Here is a 20,467-nt window from a genome sequence, read left to right on the forward strand (position 1 = left end):
GACTCAACATTGTCAGTTTTAAAAATTTTTCCTAAGAAATACTGACAGGCATGTGGAAAAATTTGTACAGGAATGTTCTCAGGGATTGAAAACGACAAAGTCATCGGATTGTACTAGTAGTAGATGAGGGAGGAAAGGTGACTTGTGGAGAGACTGCATGCGCTGGGCATCGATGTCGTCCACGTGACACTGCATTCTCCAGGGCATCAAGAGGGGCTCTGGGGGTGTCCTGCACGCGTGTGACACTGCTGACGCGTCCACGTGGGAATCCTCAGGCCCACCGGGGTGCTGAGGAGAAGGAGCGATGCCTTGGAATCCACTTGGTGCCAGTGGGCTTTCAGCGTTGGAATTGCTGGAGCAATTAATTTTCTGTTTTGACAGTGCTGCAGTCTTGGGTTTTTAATATACTTTTTGGTAACCCGCCTGAGGTAAAACCCAGGGCTTTGGGTTAGCCCCTGTCCTGCTGGGCATGCATTTTCCTCCTCTGACAGTCAGAATTAGAACCTGCATTTCACAGGCTCCCCAGGGGGTTCTTCCAGCTCCACAGTGACACTGACACATAAGACTGACCCACTCAGGTTCGTTAGTTGTGATTAGTGGTAAGGGAATTCAGTTGCTGTCTCTTTACCACCAAAAAAATAAGGGGGGCAGGGCAAGCGCATTCTAGTTTAGAGCCCCTCTCAGATGACACCTCTGCTCATGTCTCCACAGCTAGAAAGCATGTCAAGCAAGACTCCAATGTGAATGAAGAGTGGAAAAGCATGTTTGGGTCCTTGGAGCCGCCGGCCATCCCCCAGGCCCTCCCCAAGGGCAGCGACCAGGACGGGATGCAGACTGGGCGGCCGTCGCGATCCGAGTCCTCTGCTGGCCTCGGCGTTCCCTTGTCCACCTCCCCACAGGTACTGTTACCGGGACTAAAGACCGTGGCACTCAGCTGGGCGATCGGGGCGGGGTCTTGTCGTGGAGAGGACACAGCTTCTTCACAGGACAGCTTTACCTGATACAGCAGGACTTAGTCGTTGGAGTCACCCACAAGTCTCAGCACTCACCAGTCACCTGCCCTGACGTTGTAGGTTGACCACAGGGTTATGAACTGCTGTGGCGAGCCTTTCAGACGCTGCTATGCCTTCTTGAGTTCCACTAAACATAGTCCTGTCTGTGAAATAGCAGATACCCTTCTGGGCAGAGGTCTTTCCAGCTCGCTGTCTGGAGTAAATGTTAGAGGGATTTGATATATTTGAAATAAGTTTGTGTAACTTCCATCACCAGTTATATTTGAAATTAAAAAGTATGAGCTGAGCCAGACTGAGAAATTAAAATGATTTCTTCTTTTCATTTAAATGAATTACATTTTTTTATTTAGTGTTATTTGCTTACTTTAGATAATGTTGAGGTTCAAAAAGTAACACTTGAGCTTAAACTTACAACTAAGTTTTCATGTACCAGGTCACTGTTAAATGTGGTCAAAAATTACTACATTAATAAGGACAGAAGGTTGGTGTAATGAGGAGTGAGAATGTAAATGACCTGCAGTTGGCTTGTTTTTCAGTTTCCAGAAGTGACAAATGTTCAGAATCGGAAACCAGCGGTCCAGGTTTTGAGCAGCACGGTGGTGCCGTCCACCTGCCAGATTCGGATCACGACCTGCAAGACTGAACTTCAGCAGCTTGTGCAGCAGAAGCGGGAGCAGTGCAATGCTGAGAGGCTGGCGAAGCAGATGATGGAGAACGCCGAGTGGGAGAGCAAGCCCCCGCCCCCCGGTAAGAGCCCCAGGGCTGCGCTGTGTCCTCCGCGCCTTGCTGTAAGCCCCCGCCCACCCCCTCCCCCCGTAAGAACCCCGGGGATGGGCTGTGTCCGCGCCACCTTGGTGCAAGCCAATGTCCCCAAAGAAAACCCGGATGCCCCTCTAAAAACCCTAGGGGTTGGCTGTATCCTCAGTGCAAGCTCTTGCCCCCCACCCCAAGAACCCAGGCTCCCCTCCCTAAAAACCCCAGTGATGGGCTGTGTCCTTGCCGCCTTGGTGCAAGTGTCCCCCACTCCTCCTACTCTCCCCACCCCTGCCTCGTAAGAACCCTAGGCGTGGGCTATGTCCCTTGCTGCCTTGGTGCCCAGTTCTAGAAACAGGAAGTACCAGAAGAGGGAGTGGGGACAGAGTGCCTGTTAGGAAGCCCATCGGTGAGCAGTTGTGTGGGATTTGGATCTCTTGGCTCTGATCGTGCACCCCAGTCCCTGTAGAGGCTGGTCGTGCAGCGTCGTGGCCTGTCTGTGCCTCTGTGTCCTTGTCTCTGAGTGTGCACCCCAGTCCCCGTGCAGCGGCGTCGTGGGCTGTCTGTGCCTCTGTGTCCGAGTGTGCACCTCTGTTCCCGTGGAGGCTGGTCGCGCGGTGTCGTGGCCTGTCTGTTCCTCTGTGTCCCAGGTTACAGGACCAGTCACTGCCTTCCCGCCAGCCGAGTGCTGAACGGCTGCTTCACTGCGTATGCACTTCTAGGGGGACTCCTCATTTCTGAAAAGTGTTAGCATCTGTTCTTTTCCTTTAGAAAACCTTAGAAAACGATGGGTAATTTTTAAGCAAAACAAAAAAAGTTACCTAGAATGCTACTATTCACTGCTTATCAGTGTTAAGATTTTGGTGACATGCCTGAGGAGATTTTGAAAATACTGAGCAGTGTTTCAGAGGGAGCTGTGGTTGGGCTGCAGGACTGCATTTGCCTGACGTGACTGGGTCTGAATGGGATTTTGGTGTTTGTGGAGAGCTTTACCTGCTGAGGAGTTCCTGTGTTTAGCCTTGAGGAGTAAGATTGTTGTTGAAAACGCTGAGAAGAAAGGCACTGGGTGCTGATTTGCAGAGAAAAGTCATGAATGTCCACGTCAGATGTGGACTTGGAGAGACTGTTAGAGGCCATTGGGGTGAAGAGTTACAAAAATTGTCATGTGGTAAATGACCTTTCTAGTCAAATAAAATTTCTGGTCAAAATAAATACCTTAAGAGTGTTTAAGGTACTTTTGGATTTGTCAGTATTGTTTACAGTCCAGCTTTGGAAATTATAAAACCCCAGCACCTGACTGTGAACTCTAATTTTGTGATTCCATCTACCAATATGAGCATCATTTTTGTATTATTGGTAGATGCTTTCAGGTTGAGTGCAGCTCACGCCGACCCTGTGAACAGCAGACCTGAACGCATCCCGCCCTGTATGTCCTCGTCTCTGACACCCTCGAGCCCGTGGCTGCAGCCACTGCCCATTTTATTCCTCGGTAGAGCCGTCTGTATTCTGTAATCACAGAAATGGTCCCGATTTTGTGGTTCAGGAGATGTGCAGTAGCGATTGGCCTCTTGATTTTTCTCTTCCTACAGATGAGCGGTTCTGTGAAATTGATTTTTCTGGAGGGAAATGTTCACTCCAGCCTGGTGGATAACCTTGACTTCACTTTCCAACACAGCACATCCACTCTTGGGCGGAGTTCTTCCACACATGTGGACTAGAGAGCCGCGGGAAACGTCCTTTCCACCTCAGAAGAACGCTGATCCCGCAGTGGCTTGGGGCTCATTTTTGCTTATTAGTGAAAACAGATCATCCTGAAATAATGCTTCATCATCACTTTATCAGCAGTGTGGTGCCTTCAGTACACTAGGATCTTTGCAGAGCATGTAATAGAGCGATAGAAAATGTTAGCAAATGTTATGCGTAGTACAAATGGCACAGTTTATTCATCATGTATCGAAGACAGTTACGCTAGGCCTTGTGGAGATTCAGAATAGTAAGACATACCCGTGACCTCAGGAGATTAGTGAGAGGAAATGTATCGTCAACAAAAGGATACAGACGAGAAATCGTACAAGGGCCAGCGTGTAAACAACGAGCTCCCTGGCCTTCTGAGGGTGCCATTGCCAACACCGTTCGTGCTGGCGTGCTGATACCACAGACCCCATGGCTGCAGGGGGTTCACTGTGACTGCGGACAGGGCTGACGTCATAGCCTTCCTTTCTGATAGAGTCACTCTTTGGGGTTAAGTACCATTTCCTCAGTTTGCATTTGGCAGACTGAAGCTTTGAACATTCACGTAAGTGACTCACTTATGTGAGCAGCTTGGGCTGCTGGTGCTGGACCTTTGAGGCCTCTGGGCTCAGCCTCCCTCTGGGCACCGTTTTCTTTAGAGCTGGGCAGTCCTGGCCTCGTGCTGCTGAGCCTGGGCGGGCAGTTGGGGTCCCTGGAGAAGTGTCCGATGGGTCTTCTCTTGGGCTGTTTCACACGGCTGGATGCTGTCCTGGTGTCTTTCTCATAGACAGCGCCTGTCTGTCTGTCTGTGTGCTGTTGCTCCTTCCCGTGCTTCTTCCTCATAGACAGTGTCTGTCTGTCTGTATCTCTATGCGCTGTGTCACGCCCTCCCTTGCCTCTTCCTCATAGACAGTGTCTGTCTGTCTGTCTGTGTGCTCTCTCACGCCTTCCTGTGCCTCTTCCTCATAGATAGTGTCTATCTGTCTGTCTCTCTGTGCGCTGTGTCACGCCCTCCCTTGCCTCTTCCTCATAGACAGTGTCTGTCTGTCTGTCTGTGTGCTCTCTCACCCTTCCCGTGCTGGGTTCAGGACTGTCCCCACGCTGGTGCTGGCCCGAGGAAGCCGGTGTCTGTGCACCGCACCGTCAGAGGTCTCCTTTGCTTCTCCTCAGGGTGGCGTCCGAAAGGCTTGCTCGTGGCACATCTTCATGAACACAGATCTGCTGTGAATCGCATTCGAGTGTCCGATGAGCACTCGCTCTTCGCCACGTGCTCCAATGATGGCACGGTGAAAATCTGGAACAGTCAGAAGATGGAAGGGAAGACTACCACCACCAGGTATGTGAGAGTGCGCCCCGGCCTGCAGGTACTGAGCAGGAGAGAGTGCGCCCCGGCTGGCAGGTACAGAGCAGAGGAGAGTGTGCCCTGGCCGGCAGGCACTGAGAGCCCGCCCCAGCTGGCAGGTACCAGGTACGGAGCAGGGGAGAGCACGCCTCGTCCTGCAGGTACTGAGCAGAGGAGAGTGTGCCCTGGCCAGCAGGCACTGAGAGCACGCCCCGGCTGGCAGGTACCAGGTACGGAGCAGGGGAGAGCACGCCTCGTCCTGCAGGTACTGAGCAGAGAAGAGTGTGCCCTGGCCAGCAGGCACTGAGAGCACGCCCCGGCTGGCAGGTACCAGGTACTGAGCAGCCACCAGGTACCGTGTGCAAGGGCGCCCTCAGCTGGCAGGTACCGCGCACAGGAGAGCCCGTCTTGGCCCGCCTCAATCACCAGGCGCCTCTGTGCTTTGGGTCCCGATACAGCAGTGATGAACGGATAGAAGTCGTCATTTTTGTAGGAGGTGACACAGCACGCACAGTCAGTGAGCGGAACAAGTGTGTTAGCTGGTGAAAACGCTCTGAGGAGAGAGGAACGTTGGTTTGCTGCTCAGGTTATGTTGTTAATCGAAAGGTACTTGGTATGTCATGTAGCCCCTGGCACGTTGTGCTGCTGTGTCTGTCTGGTCTGGCGGTTTGGGTCTCCCAGGCTCCTCCCATCAGGATTTCTATCCTTGGGGACCAACAGCATTTGGTGAGTCGGCCCAGCTCAGCAGTGAGCGATCAGCCATGGCGGTTTGTTTTTTGTGGGTTTCTAAGTAAGTTGCAGACATCAGTGTGCTTCAGTGTCTGACCTAAGATTGTGTGCCCATAGGTCCATGGGTCTCAGCAGTGCGTTCCTGAGTCCTGACAGATGCGTGCCCTGTGCAGCCCAGCCCCCAGCCCCGTGGTGGTACAGACACAGCAGGGCCTTGGCGCCAGGATGGTCGCTGAGGTCCCCTCCGGAGTCTCCTCCTGAGAGTCGTACTCCAGGCGTCCTTTCGCACGTGTCTTCTCTCCTCCCCTTGTCTCGCATTCTGATTACTCACATTCTGATTACTCTCATTCTGATTAGTGTTTTTAAAGGCCTCTCTTTCTTGTTTGCCGGGTGGCTCTTCACTGTTGTCCCCGTCAGTTCATGACCTGCGTTAGCAGGATGTTTCCTTAACACGAGGAAACTTCACAAGGCCTCCCCTCCTGCTCATTCCGGGTGATCTTCTTCCAGAGCATGTTCTCTCTGTCCAAATCACTTTTAAGATCGTGCCACCCCAGAAACCTGGTCGCTTTGTGATCTGAAGGGGCACTGGTGGTTCTCTGCATTCTGTGTTGGGCTCCTTACTGAGGATGGGGAGAAAGAGGGAGGGGGGAGAGAGAAAAAAGAGGTGTCGGGAGGGGAGGGGAGGGGAGGAGAGGTAGATATGGGTGGCCTTCTGCCGTCAGGATGCACAGCTTTGGAAGCCCGAGGGTCTCTTGCGTGAACCAACTCGGCTGTCTTTGGGAAATGTGGGCTAGCAGGTTGACTGTCCTCTGGAGGCTGCTGCCCTCACACGTCTGTGACAGTCCACTCTGCTGTTGGTGGGATGCTCGGGGTCCTGGCTTAGAGGTGCTCTATGGCGAGTGTAGGGAGAGGAGGAGGGAATGAGCTGCTCTCTCATCATTGATGGTGGGAGACCATCACCGCACCAGCTAGTGGCTGGGAAATTGGTGCTTCGACTTTGGAAATGCTGGTCAAGTACATTGTGACTGCTAAGGTTCCCCCACCTTCTGTTGCCTGGTCATCCACTTGTTCTCAGGAAATTCTAGTGCGTTCTGGCTGTTGAGGTTAGCCATCTGCCTTCACTCCGTTCTCCTTAGGAAATGCTATTCGAGCACATTCCGACTGTTGTGGTTTCCCCTGGCCTTTGTTAGCTCACCACCCTGTTCTTCTGAGGAAATGCTATTCTAGTACATTCTGACTGCTGTGGTTTCCTTCGTTAGCTCACTGCCCTGTTCTTCTGAGGAAATGCTATTCTAAATCAGTTCTGGCTGCCGAGGTTCCCTGGCCTGTGGGCTGACCCCCTGTTCCCAGTGCTGACTTCTCATTGAATTGCGTATGATTTAGACCATCTGTTCCATCTTTTCTATCACGATTCAACTTGGTCTCTTGAGAAGTAATAATTGTTTTCTACTATTTTACGCCTTCCTCCTTTATCAGAAGCTATTTCGTGTCCCCTAATCCTTTCCCACAGCTGCCTGTGTTCCTTTCTGTTGGGTGCACTCAGCTTCTCTCCTTGAGGAGCGGCCGATGGCTTGGGCCTTGCTGAGGTGAGGTATGAAGCATCTCCGGGCAGCCGTGTCAGAGGGAGGACTGGGAACAGCGTGAGGGATGTGCTGCCGCAGCTCCCAGATCACAGGCCTTCACTCGTCCGTGTCGGAGGAGGTGACAGGCAATCAGCTCAAGGCTGGGTGTCCAGAATGTTCAGCTCTGCTTTCTTCACGGTCAAGCAGATGTGACCAGGAACAGCAGGGAGGGTGAAATGGGTTGAGGGGTGGTGCACCCATAAGAAGGATGTGGAGGAAACACATTTCTGATCTGAAAGGCAGTATTGCTGCATTTTATTTTAACACGTGTTGAGACCCTGGGGAGAGAAGGAGTATCACTCCAGCAGCTCAGTTTAAAAGAAGGAGGAAGGGCTTGTTGGCTAAGCCGGTGGAGCAAGCGGCAGGGACAGGCACCCAGCGTGGCAGGGGCGCTCAAGCCGCCTTGGAGTTGATTTTTTATAGGGAAACTGATAAGGGCTTCTTTGTTGGTGGGTTCAAAGTGGCAGAGATACAATAGAACTGTTATTTAAACACGGTAAATCTGAGGGAGAGGGTGAGTCTTTAACAAGCGTATAAAGTATCTCATACTTAAAAAAGAAAGTGTGTCTGTTTAATAAGCATCTAAAATGTTGCTAGAGCTCTCTGGGTAGTAGAATGAGAAATGATCTTAATGTATTCTTTAGTTTAATAGTGTTTACATTTAGTATGTATTAACTGGTATAATGGAATGAGCTGTGAAAGTTGGATTAATGCATTTGGTGGTCAAGGTTTTGGCTTTTCAACCGGTCAGATGCAGCCCATGTGGAGGGGATGGAGTGGCAAGTGGTGAGGACTGGAGACACCTGTGCAGCTCCCAGGCCAGGAGCGTGGTGGCGAATTTAGTTGAGAATACTGAAAATGAGGATTTAAGCACTCAGAGTGTATTTGTATGAGTTGGAATGATGATAAAGCTGTACATTTATTGGGATTTTGTGATTTATAGATTCATTGTGAAGTCCTTATTTTGCTGGTAATTAAACTTAGACACCCACATCAGGCCAAGTGGTTTGACCAGATCGTGCAGAATGTCCCCTGTGGAAGTCAAGGCCTTGATTCCGAAGCCAGGGCCTTCCCTTCTGAGAGAGTAGGCGTTAGGAAGTGCAGGGCGACCGGAGGATGTGAGCCTCCGCTTCCCTTGTCGGAGCTGGAGGAGAAGGGACCTGGGCCGCGCGGTGGAGTTCCTGTCAGAACGGAGTGAAGGCAGCATCGCTGAGACAGCGCCACTGCACGCAGATGGCTCGTTGTTCCCAACGGGAGAAAGGGGGATTCTGTACCAGTGCTTTGAGAGGGCTTGCATTTCTGCTAGGTGACGTAAGAAGGTGCAGTGGATCGCACGGTGTTAATAATGCTTGTTAATTGTGATGTGGATGTTTATTTAATGAGTCTGTCTCAGGGAAACAGCTGTGTCTGCTGATGTTTAGAACATGGGTGTTTATTTAACATCTGCAGTAGGAACATGTTGTGGCTTTTCAGAAATGAGCTGCTCCTTCTCCCTGATACAGGTCCATCCTCACGTACAGTCGAATCGGAGGACGTGTCAAGACACTGACCTTCTGCCAAGGCTCCCACTACTTGGCCATCGCGTCTGATAATGGGGCCATCCAGCTTCTTGCCATCGAGGCGTCCAAGCTGCCCAAGTCTCCTAAAATCCATCCTCTCCAGAACAGGTACCGCTCGTGATCTTAACCTTCATGTGGAGGCATGTGCTATGGGCTCTCCCACTCTGACTGTGCAGTTAGGAGCGTCTGAGGACGTGGAGGTGTGTGCTGTGGCCTCTCCTCCTTCGACCATGCGGTAAGGACCATCTGAGGGCTTCTTTCATGTAGTTCTGTTTTTAGTATGTCAAATAAATATAACTGCTCCCAGCTCAGAACTATCACAGCTGATTAGCTCCAACAAATTTTATCTACATGTTTTATTTTCTGCCACTTTGTCAAAGGGTCAGAAGGGCAGCTTTGACCTCCTAGCTCACCCCAGTCAGGCATTTGACGGGATAACCTAATTTTGAGTCCTGTCGTCTGTCTCTGTTATTAAGAGCACAGCTTGGGCCTGGCTGATGTTTAGAATGTGAGTGTTTTTCATTAAAGGAAGATTAGATGTTGGCTTTCTGTTGTTTGGCCTCAGAGTCTGTAATTGATGGAGACAGGGAGTGGAACTTTGAGAGGATGTGTTTGATCTACTGGTGGTTTACCTTGAGAACGTTCTTCATTGCTATAAAACATAGTCACTTGCAGATTAAACGCCTGCATGGTGAAATCGTTAGGAGTAAAGCAGAACGGTTTCTAGCTGGCCAGTATTGGGTCCTGAAGACTCCAAAGGTAGATAAACTCATACCTGCATTCTGATAACTATTTGTCATGCCTTTCAGAACGTTGTTACTATTGTGTAACTGTGTTAACGATGTTCCTTGTATTGGGCTTCACAACCAGCACTTCTGATAGCAGCAGTCAGGAAATCCTAAGATGTGCTGCCTTGGGAAGACCTGCTGTCAAGGACCTCTCCAGAGTGCTGAAGAACAGCGATGTCAGTCTGACGACTGAGGGGGGATCCAGACCATGGTCTTGTCAGTATTTCTTACGCGTCTGGCATCGGGCACTGTGTGGGGAGAATTGTTGTGTGCTGTCGAGTTGGAACAGATGAGTACCTTATGCTCCAGTGGGTTTTCAGAGGCAGCAAATACCATGGGAGGGGAATGTTCATCTTTTTTCTGCAGAGCAGCTGGTGGATTAGAACTCTATACCTTTTAAATTGCAAGGCCGTTTCTTACCACTGGATCACAGAGCTCCCTAAGAAGAATTGATGCCTTTGGATTGTGCTGTTGGTGAACAGTGTTGAGTATACTCTGGACTGCCAGAAAACAGATTTATCTTGGAGGAACTGCACCTTCCAGGCAGGAATGGGGAACCATCGGCTCACATACTCTGGACAGGTTTTCTTGGAAACAGACATCACGCTGGGAAAAGTGGAGGTGAAAAGACTCTCAGTAGATGGATTGACAGGAACCGTGACAGTGGTCCTCAGCAGTCGGTGACGGTGAGGCTGGCTCAGGACAGGATGGGGTGCAGATCTGTGGTCAGTGACCGTGACATGGGCCTCAGCAGTCGGTGATGGTGATGCTGGCTCAGGACAGGACAGGGTGCAGATCTGTTGTCCACAGGTTGCTGTGAGCTGTAGTCGATGGCACCTGACAACATGTTAAAGATAGGGACCTCTCATGATGTAGCCTTTGCAGAGTTTCACTGCAGATACAAAGATCTCATGTCTCCTGGGGTTTGGATCCTCTAGCCACTTGGAGGAAGGTGGTCATGGCCTCCTGTTAGGATTTCCAGCCTTGGAAACCGTAGGAGGGGCCTGCCAGTCAGAACTGACCTGATGGCAGTGCGTTGAGGTTGTATTTTTTATGTTGACTTAATTTGATTTAAAGACAAGTTCAGCTTAAAGATACAGTTGGCAGCAGCATTTGTGTGGAATCAAGGGACAGCCTGCATCTGTTGCTCTGTCTGTGCACACATGATCCACACACCACTGAGGACAGAAGCCCAGGTGTGTCCGCATGTGGGACAGGAGACCTGGCTTGCTTCCTGGCTGCCTCTCTTCCGAGGGCTTGATTTAGGTGGGGGCACCTCTGCAGCCAAGAAGCCGAGATTGTGGAACCAGGACTGCTAGTGAACGGATGATCTAGATCAGGCAGGGAAACTCCAGGGTAAGCCTGCATCATCTGTTGGTCCTGGAAAGTTAAGGTGTGTTCAGAGATACCTCTGGGCGCAGTAACCAGCCCCAAAGAGTTCCCCTGGCCCAGGAGGAACAAATAAATTAATGGAGGAAGAAGTGGTAGCTCTTTATTTCAAAAGAATTCTTTTTTTTTTTTTTTTTAATTTTTTGTGCATGTACCGTCAAATCAGATCTGACTGGTACGGGAGGAAATTTTCCCTCCTTCTCTGGCAGAGTATCTGGTGGATTTGAACCGTGTACCTTTGCGATTGCAGTACAACTTCTTGCCACTAGGCCACCAGAGCTCCCCTAGAATTCTGATCACTTAATTGAGAAGAGTTGAGGGGACTCAGAAAGTCACCATTAGAACACCACAGCGGTAATTGGTGCAGAAGTGACTCACCAATTAATCCTAAAATTAGTGCATAAAAGTTTTTCAGAAGCAGAATTCTCCACTGAGAAAGTCTCAAGAGTATTTCCCTGCACTGTTGAGGGAAGAGGTTTATGGTGGACACTGCTAGCCGACGGCGTCCTGCTCAGGTGACCGGGGTGAGCACCCGGTGCATCACGTGAGCATCGCAGCAGCAGGTGCGCTCCGGGCGCCAGTCCAGTGTACACGGCCTAGGTGACCCTGGGTTCATGATGAGAAAGCGTCACACTGACCGCCCTGCTGGACCCCACAGACAATCAGATCATCTTCAGAAATGGAGGAGACTGAGGAGTCAGGACGGCTGTGCCCCACGTGGGACTGGGCCTTGGAACTGAAAAAGGGCACGAGTGGAAAGCCTGGGAAAATGGGAGTGTTTTATAAAAATCAATGCTGTTAGGTCAGAGTCCTCTCTGCCGCTGAGTTGGAGGGACTGCTCGGCGACCCTGCAGTGGGTTCTCAGAGGCTGTAAATGGCACCGATGGAGGCTGTCCATCCTTCCCCAGCTGAGCAGCTGGTGGATTCGAACCTGCAGAGGGACACCATCTGTGGGTCAGCAGGGCAGCTCCCTGTGGCCTCTGCACCACCAGAGCGCCCCGGTAGTACTGCGTTAGGGTTACTCTCTTAGTTGGCTACTTATTTCCCGATCAGGAGTAGGATGTCCATTCACGTCCAGGGTTCTGGTGGCCGCGGGGCCTTTGCTGATTTCTCTGTGTGTCTTTTCTAGAGCTCTGGACCCCAAGGAGGATGGCTGCGTGGTGGACATGCACCACTTCAACTCAGGGGCCCAGTCTGTCCTTGCCTACGCCACTGTCAACGGCTCCCTGGTCGGCTGGGACCTCCGCTCTTCGAGCAACGCATGGTCCCTGAAGCATGACCTGAAGTCGGGCCTCATCACCTCCTTCGCAGTGGACATCCACCAGTGTTGGCTCTGCATCGGTGCGTCCACTCACAGGCCTGGCTGGGTTTTCAGTGTGATGGGTGCCTGGACTTGACATCTTGTGAACGTGGCTTATTCCCTCTTGAAAAAAAAATTGTATTTGGTATTTTTTTCTCCTTCTCATACGCTCTAGTCACTTGCAGTTAGACTTTGGATGCAGTGAGGATCTTGAGGCTTGAGCTGGTTCATTCTTTCTGGGTAATTTATAGCCACTGTTAACATCACATGGGTCACCTCTCTGTGTTCACCCGGGAGGCATCTGGCTTGGCTGACAGGAAACACTGGTTCAGTTTGGGTAGACAGTTTTTAATCCCAGTAACATTGGGCAAGCTTCTTAACGCTCTGAACCTACGTGTCCTTTCATCCCAGTGGGGGGACTCTGAGCCTCTCTGTCCTCATCCCAGTGGGGTGAGTTCAGTACGCTGTGTCCTCATCCCAGTGGGGGACTCCGAGCCTCTGTGTCCTCACACTCTGGGGACAAGGGGACTTCTTTGAGGCTCTGAAGGGTTCATGTGTCACTGCAGGCCTGGTGGGGGAGTGACAGAGCATGTCTCTTCTGCAGAGGTTGAAAGCAGGCACTGGCTGTGTGGTCACTTTGGGATCACTGCATGATCGCTGGTGCTGTGTGGTCACTGTATGGGTGTTTGTTGGGTGGCCGCTGTGCTGTGTGGTCACTGCGTGGTTTCTCTGGTCGTTATGTGGTTGCTATGCTGTGTGGTCACTCAATGGTCTCTGGGTGATTGCTGTGTGGTCACTGTGGTCGCTGTGTGGTCACTGTGGTCTCTGTGGTCGCTGTGTGGTCACTGCGTGGTTTCTCTGGTCGTTATGTGGTTGCTATGCTGTGTGGTCACTCGATGGTCTCTGGGTGGTCGCTGTGTGGTCACTGCGTGGTCTTGTGGCTTCTTTCCTGCTTTACTTCCCTTTTTCCCAGGGCTCCAAGCTCGGCCCGTTAGGAACACAGGCGTGTGTATTCTGTATCCCTTGTGTTCAGGGCCTGCTGGGCTCACACGAGGGCTCCCCGTTTGTGGTCATGACACCCACACATCATCTCACTGCTTCTGTAAGGGATGCTCGCCCTGTCTGTGAGAAGTTAGGAAGCCCTGGTGCTGGGCTGCACCTGTGGCCAGGCCTCTGGGCACCTTGATCTGTGTGCAGGACGGGTCCAGGTGGAACTGCTGCCAGGGACTGTCTGAGCACAGTGCCACCGGTCCTGTGCTGGCCTGAAGGTAGACGCTGTGTACCTGGCCCCCTCGCGGCCGTGGCTGTGCCTCTGGGCACCTCGATCTGTGTGCGGGACAAGCCCAGGGGTTCCCCCGGGGACCATCTTAGCACTAGCCTGGCTGTGCCTCCTGCCCTCTTCTGTCCATCTCCCCACTGGGGCGGAGACCTCGCACGACTACCTGCTGGGCTTGGAGCGGGCCCTGTTCTCCGAGTGAGGAGTTCTTGGCACGTTTCTGTGAGGCAGCCTGGCTCTTTCTACCACATTGTTTTATCCTCTCTAGACCATGAGTTTGTGAGCACCTTTACATCAGGAAACTGCTGCAGTCCAGGTGTGATAAACACTCTGTTCTGTAATGTCTGGGGTGCAGCGTCATGAACACCCAGGGCCCCGGCGCGGAGCTCCTGCCGTCTGCTGTCCATGAACGCGGCCTTGTGCTGACTGTCCCCTGTCTCTTCTCTTGTCAGGGACGAGCAGTGGGACCATGGCCTGCTGGGACATGCGGTTCCAGCTGCCCATCTCCAGCCACTGCCACCCTTCGAGGGCGCGGATCCGGCGGCTGTCCATGCACCCGCTGTACCAGTCCTGGGTGATTGCAGGTGAGACTCTCTCTCTCCACGCTCCCCCCGACCCCCCGCCTGGCCCTGAGGCTGCTTCTCTTCTGTTCAGAGGCAGAAATTCCCACCCCTCGTCCCACTGGCACCTCGTGTTTGCGAGGGTTATGGACCTCAGCAGCCCCCCACTTCATGGCCCTCCTGTGCCTTTCCCCGTCTGTTTCCTGTGATCGCGCTGCCTCTGGGGATCGGCCTTGGGCTCACTGACGTCCTCCTCAGTGACCTTTGTGTCTGTATCCGCTCCTGTTGCATTTTTAAGCACCCACTTCCCTGTCTCCTGGGTTTGAATCTCATCTCGTCTCACCGTCTGCCTTAGCACTTGGTTTTTCTTGTCTAGACCATTAGGCAGATGTTTGAGATTGATTTTCCTCATCTGTAAAATGGGTAGTGAGACTTCGCAGGATAACCTGTGAAGTCCTTTGGTTGGTTCTTGTAAGCTGTTGCTCGATTTGTCTTGTGCTCCCTCTCTGACCCTGCAGGCTCTGTGCACGCCTGGTTACCCACACGGCCCCTCCTGTACCCCGCCACCATCTCAGTCCCCATGCTAACAGACTCGGTGACGGTCCCTCACCCCTCTGCTTAGAGCAGCAGGTGGAAGGTGGCTGCTGGCCACACTTTGCTCCCTGCCCCCTGCCCCTCCCACACCAGCATCCCTTGACTTTGCCTCTGAATCAAGCAGATCACCTTTCAGGACCTCATGATTTTGTGGTGCCGCTGTGTATCAGTCTCAGCAAGGCATGAGTCCATGGGACAGGGCTTTCGTGCCCTGTTTGCCTCAGTGCCCGGCTTGGGAAAGGCCACCAGTGGACGCAGCCTATGCCGTTGTCCCTGGCCTGTGCTCGGAGATGCCACACGGTCCTGGCCACCTGGCCAAGCATGCTGTGTCGCTTCCCTGGGCCGGCTTCCTGGACTCGGCCTCCTCCTTCTCTCCTCTCCGTGCGGCGATGGGACTGCAGTTGGGGCTGCAGATGGGCCAGCTCGCCGCCCTCCCTCAAAACCGCCCAGGCGTATTTCCTTTGTTTTTCCTTGCTCTGCACTCTCTGCCTTCTGTCTGTGTGTGCCCAGCCCTCCGCTGTCACCCGTTCTGTCCACCGGGAGTGATGTCACCATTACCATGCATCTTGTTGCTCCCTGCGGCCAGTGGCCCGGCCTTTGCGCTGGGCGCTCACTGTCTGAGGGCTGGCACTTTTCTCTGTGTGCGCACTGTCGGTTGTTTGAGGACCAGATCTGCTTATGACTCGCCTTTCCTCCATCCGGTGGAAGCTGGCGGTGTTTACGTTGCAGTTGCTGATGTGGGGTTTCCCTCTTGCACCCGTCCAATCACAGGCACTGACTGGTTGATCTCTCATTAGAGAGGGGTTGATGGAGCGGGGCCAGGTGGCCGCGTGCCTCCTGCCTGAGTAACGGTCTGGCCTTTGTCTCCCTCAGCGGTTCAGGGCAACAATGAGGTGTCCATGTGGGACATGGAGACGGGGGACAGACGATTCACGCTCTGGGCCAGCAGTGCACCGCCGCTCTCGGAGCTACAGGTTCGCCTCCCATCTGTCCTTTCACCACGTGGAAACAGTTTGGCTTTATAAACACAGTTGGGCATCCCAAGGGCTGGTGATCCCTAGGGTTTGGTGTAACTTCCCGGCCCCACCGTTCCTCAGAATGTTCCTCAGACGCCCTGACATCTCCTTCAGGGGCTGTGCTGGTTGCCGGGTCCCTCGAGGGGGGGTGCTCTCTCTCTGGAACCCCACTAAACACTGGGCAATCTCAGATGACGTTTAGATGAAGATGGAACATGTCCCCTTTCCCCCCTTAGCTGGCATCCCACCCAAGGGGGTCCTGAAAATAGACAGTTACAAGGAGCTGAGCGGGCTGTGTCTCTTCTGCTCTGAGTTGTAACAACCCAGCACGTTTCAAGTGTTGAAGAAATAAGTGACGGTGGTGTACACAAGTGGTGGCCCGTTTCTCCGGTGATCCGGCCCTTGGTGCTCGACCTCCTGGCGACTAGCTTGCCTCTAAGAGCACGCCATCGTTCATGAAATACCTGTCAGTGTCTTCTCTGACCCCGTGTCTGTTTCCCTCAAGCCTTCTCCGCACAGCGTTCATGGCATCTACTGCAGTCCTGCAGATGGGAATCCTATCCTGCTCACGGCTGGCTCGGATATGAAAATAAGGTACACTGTCGTGTGAGGAGGACGAATTCATGGTCCTTGAGGAGAAGGATGACCCCTGTGAGTGGATACTGTTACTCCTTACCAGCATCATTGTCCTGTTGAACTAGTAACGTCTTACGAGGACAGCTGGTAATACTTTGTGCTGTTCTAGAAAAATCTCTCCTAGTGCAGAAGAAAATGAGCTCTTCTGTGTATGTGTGTGTGTTGAGTGTGTCGTGATCAGTGCCAGCTCACAGTCCCCGGCCCGCATTATCCTCAGAGGTTAATCTCCTTCTCCTCCTCCCCCCAGGTTCTGGGACCTGGCCTATCCGGAGCGGTCCTACGTTGTCGCCGGGAGTTCTGGTTCCCCATCCGTGTCGTACTACCGGAAGATAATTGAGGGCACCGAGGTTGTCCAGGTACAGCTGTCTCCTCGCCTTTATGGCCCGAGCATTGGGGTAGTTAGAATAGGTGGTGCTGGCCGGCGGTACAGTATTTCTTTGAGGTTAAGAAATATGTTTCTTCAGACCCTTCTGCCTTTTCACATGGACTTTTAGTAAGAAGTAATCACCAGAGCGCATTCGGCCTCTGTATTTCCATGATCCAGACACACGCATGACGCCAGATCAGAAGCAGGGCTCACAGCCTTCCAGGAGTCCTTCCCGCAGTCCTCTGGTCACTGCTGCCCGCCCCGTCCTGGGGTAACTGCTGTCTGCAGCAGCACAGGCTAATTTTGCCAGTGTTTGTGCTCGATGTAAATTGTACCCTGCAGCGTTTCCTCTTCACTGTGAGGCTTATTTTGATGATTACGGGGCTCATTTGTGTGATTCACTCTTACTGCTACATGTGGCTGTGACACACTCATTCTTACTGTATTCTGCTGCGTGAGGGGGTCACAGTGTATCGACCTGTCCTCCTGTTACTGGGTATTTGGGGGAGTTTTACGCTGTTGTGAATAGTATTGTCATGAGCATTGTAGAACGAACCTGTGTGTACAGTGAGACGTGTATGTGTATACGCGGAGATAACAGAAAAGGAGCCCTAGTGACCGAGTGAGTAAGGAGTTGTGCTGACACTTCAAAGGCTCATAGTTCAAATCCAGCTTCTCTGTGAGAGAAAGACAGGCAGTTGCCATTTACGGCCTCTGAACAGCCTCTGGAGGGTCCGCTGTGAGTCAGTTCTGGTTCAGCGGCCCTTGACTCTGTGTGTGTGCGTGTGTGTGTACATGAATGTGTATATATGTTTTTATATGTTGTTGTTACGTGCCCTGGAGTCACCTGGGACTCATAGCAGCCCTGTGCTCAACACCTCTGAACCCTGTCCCATCCTGAGCTGATCTCACTGTCTTGATACACCCACCCCATTGCTCCAGTGACTGTGTCAACCCATGTCATCCGGGGTCTTCCTCTATCTCGCTGTCTCCTATTTTATAGAGATGCGTGTGTGTGTGTGTGTACACACACTCATAAACACCCCACCCCCATCAGCTTGGTTTTGGTCATAGCGCGTGCCCCCAGCAGAACCTACGCCAGCCCGGCAGTTTCTGCGTGCACCATGCAGTGGTGTTGAGTAGGTTCTGGAAGTTGTACCCCTGACTCTCACCTTCATTTTCAGAGTTGTCGTCTCCTGATAATGTAAATCCACTGCTTCCTGAGTTTTCCGTCTCGTCCTTTGAAGTGCTATTGTGATTTTGATGCTCTGTAGACAGAACTTAATGCTCACTGCCAACATCCTTGAGTAGTCAAGCTGAAGTCGTTTGGTTTTAAGATGCTTTAAGAGATACTGTTGTTTAAGGTAAAAATTCTCAGGGCCAAGTGTTACGGACTGTCCAGCCACTGTGGCTCCAGGACCTAGATTTCAGGCTTTCAAATTCTGTTCTCAACTGCTCTCCCTTGGATTAGGGTTCTTTTGTTGAATCTTTGATCCAGCTGTTGAGGAGTGGTAGCTGGGCACCCTCCAGATTTGTGGCCTCAGGGCACAGAGGCACTTGCCCTGGAGGCTGTCCCCACACTCCGTGCCCTCCCCTGCTCCTGCCTCCCTCCTGTCTGACTGCAATAGGTGACCAGAGACACCAGATGGCCGTGCACAGGCTTGTAAGTGTAGCCACCGGGGAGGAAGGACAGGCCGTGCCGAGTTGGTGCAGTGTCGGGTCATTAACAGAGACGTCCCGTGATGCCACAGGACGTCTGTTGTTCTGTATGTTGCTGTTGATGCATTGGATCCCCCAGAATGGGTCAGCGTGGGTTGGCCGTGCTTGTCCTCTGTTTGGGGGACTAGTGTAATGGTTCTGTGCTGTAGGTCCTAACCTCTACGATGTTATTGTATAGAAGGAGTTTTCTTAATGGGGAACGATTCCGTTTACAGGTTTGGGCTATAGTTCGAGGCAGCCTCTTTTAGGTCCAAGACAGACGAAACAGGTGAGCAGAGCAGGAAGGGGCTTTAGAACCACCGAGGGGAAGGGCCAGGAGCAGAGGGGGCTCTCGGGAATGGAAGGCTTCTTCTACGCCCCTCCCCTCGACCCGGGAACTGATGGGTGCCGAGACATGGGGTGGGGGTCTCAGGGACTGCTGAGTGTGCAGATGCTGAAAGGAGAGCTTTCTCCAGCTCTGCGTCTTGTTACAGAGCCCGCACCCTGAGTTCAGACTTCTGGGGAGCTCTGGGGGTCTGCCAGGTTGGCCGCTAGCTGCACGGCCAGCTCACAAGTTGGCAGTTCAAATCCACCAGCAATTCTCAGGGAGAATGGTGGGCAGTCTCCTCCCATGAGATTGGCAGCCTCTGAAAAGCACTTGGAAGGTGAGCTGAGTCGGTTCTGACTCCATGGCAGTGGGTGTGAGTGGTTTTTTGAGCCTCCTAAGTGAAAAGATGATGTTTGCGAGCCTTCCAGTTATGGTTCTGTTACAGCAGTGTAGATAGCTAAGATGTATGTGCTCGTTTGTTTTAACTACTGCTGAAGGTGTTTTCTATAGGGGTTTTGCCTTTGATTTTCAGTTAGAGATTTGTTACCGTTTCATTCAAGGGCTTTATGTGAACACTCAACATTATTTAACGCTGCTGCAGCAGAAACAGCACAGCTGGGCGGCTTGACCGTAAACTTCTCTCACCGTTCGGGACACGGAGTGTTGTAGGGGACGGGACGCCTTGCTCCCTCGGCCAGGCCAGCCCTTCCCTCACGGCTCGGCTCCTGGCAGCCCTTGGAGGGTTGCGTGGGTTTTGACCTTGAATTGGCAGCACGCTCCTCACCTCCTAGGCCCCCAGAGCAACCTGGATCTCTATGTGGTTGTTCTTTATTTTTTTAAAGGAACCTATAGACGCTTTATTAAGGGGTCTCCTGGGTGGGATTCCTTGGTCTGCAGAGAGAAACAGGCAGCGGGACAGTCAGGGAAATACCACGCCCGGCAATGGATTAGGGCATGTTTCATAGTGAAGGTCTTTAGGGAGGGACGGGAGGGACAGTCCATTGTGGTTGAGCCAGGTGGGTGGTCATGTTGTTGTGAGCTGTCGGGTGAACCCTGTGAATAGCGGATCTGAGCCCTGCCCTGCCCTGTCTCTGACATGCTGGAGCCCTGGTTAACAGTCACTCCCAGGTCACCTTGTTGAGGCAGCAGCAATATTGACATGACAGGTGAATCACAGGATTTTCACTCCTGGCTTTCTCTTTGACTGTTAACTATCAAACAGGAAATTCAGAATAAGCAGAAAGTGGGGCCCAGTGACGACACGCCTCGGAGGGGCCCGGAGTCCCTGCCTGTGGGACACCATGACATCATAACGGACGTGGCCACGTTCCAGACGACCCAGGGCTTCATCGTCACTGCTTCCAGAGACGGGATCGTGAAGGTATGGAAGTAGAGCCCGCCCTGCTGGGGTGTGAATCCTCTGTGCCGCACGGGGGGTTGTTGCTGGAGAACACGAAGGCACGGATTCGGCCACTTAGAATTCAGAATCATGTCTGCGTATTGCCGATTCGCGGTGAGGGAAGCTGACTGGCCGACCTTGTGTGTCTCTGGAAGACTCTGGACCGCATGTGGTGGGATGAGCAGCCGCAGAGGTCAAGGCCTCTATGGTCTCAGACTCCTTTGTATGGAAGAAGGCGGTTGGAGAGAAGCTTGTAAACTATCATAATGTAAAAAATACTTAAAAAATATTCTTCAAACCAGCCAATAAACTGTATTCAAGCATCCTAAGACTTGTGGTTTTGTTGAGCGTGTTCTGTGAGAGTAAA

At 52.3% G+C, this 20,467-nt stretch overlaps 1 protein-coding gene across 1 annotated transcript in view; it reads left to right on the forward strand.

The window, feature by feature from the left end:
• Nucleotides 1-20,094, forward strand: part of PIK3R4 (phosphoinositide-3-kinase, regulatory subunit 4) — a 53,773-nt gene extending 33,679 nt beyond the window's left edge. Inside the window, exons 10-19 of the mRNA XM_006883323.1 lie at nt 712-899; nt 1,550-1,760; nt 4,668-4,833; nt 8,693-8,857; nt 12,056-12,267; nt 13,955-14,086; nt 15,530-15,630; nt 16,178-16,266; nt 16,556-16,664; nt 19,924-20,094. Of these exons, the coding sequence (XP_006883385.1) occupies nt 712-899; nt 1,550-1,760; nt 4,668-4,833; nt 8,693-8,857; nt 12,056-12,267; nt 13,955-14,086; nt 15,530-15,630; nt 16,178-16,266; nt 16,556-16,664; nt 19,924-20,094 (1,544 nt within the window). The remainder of the gene's footprint in view (nt 1-711; nt 900-1,549; nt 1,761-4,667; nt 4,834-8,692; nt 8,858-12,055; nt 12,268-13,954; nt 14,087-15,529; nt 15,631-16,177; nt 16,267-16,555; nt 16,665-19,923) is intronic.
• The last annotated feature ends 373 nt before the right edge of the window (nt 20,095-20,467 follow it).

This window comes from Elephantulus edwardii, unplaced genomic scaffold (assembly GCF_000299155.1).
Source record: "Elephantulus edwardii isolate Elephantulus edwardi_28Jun2011 unplaced genomic scaffold, EleEdw1.0 scaffold00027, whole genome shotgun sequence".
NCBI lineage: Eukaryota > Metazoa > Chordata > Mammalia > Macroscelidea > Macroscelididae > Elephantulus > Elephantulus edwardii.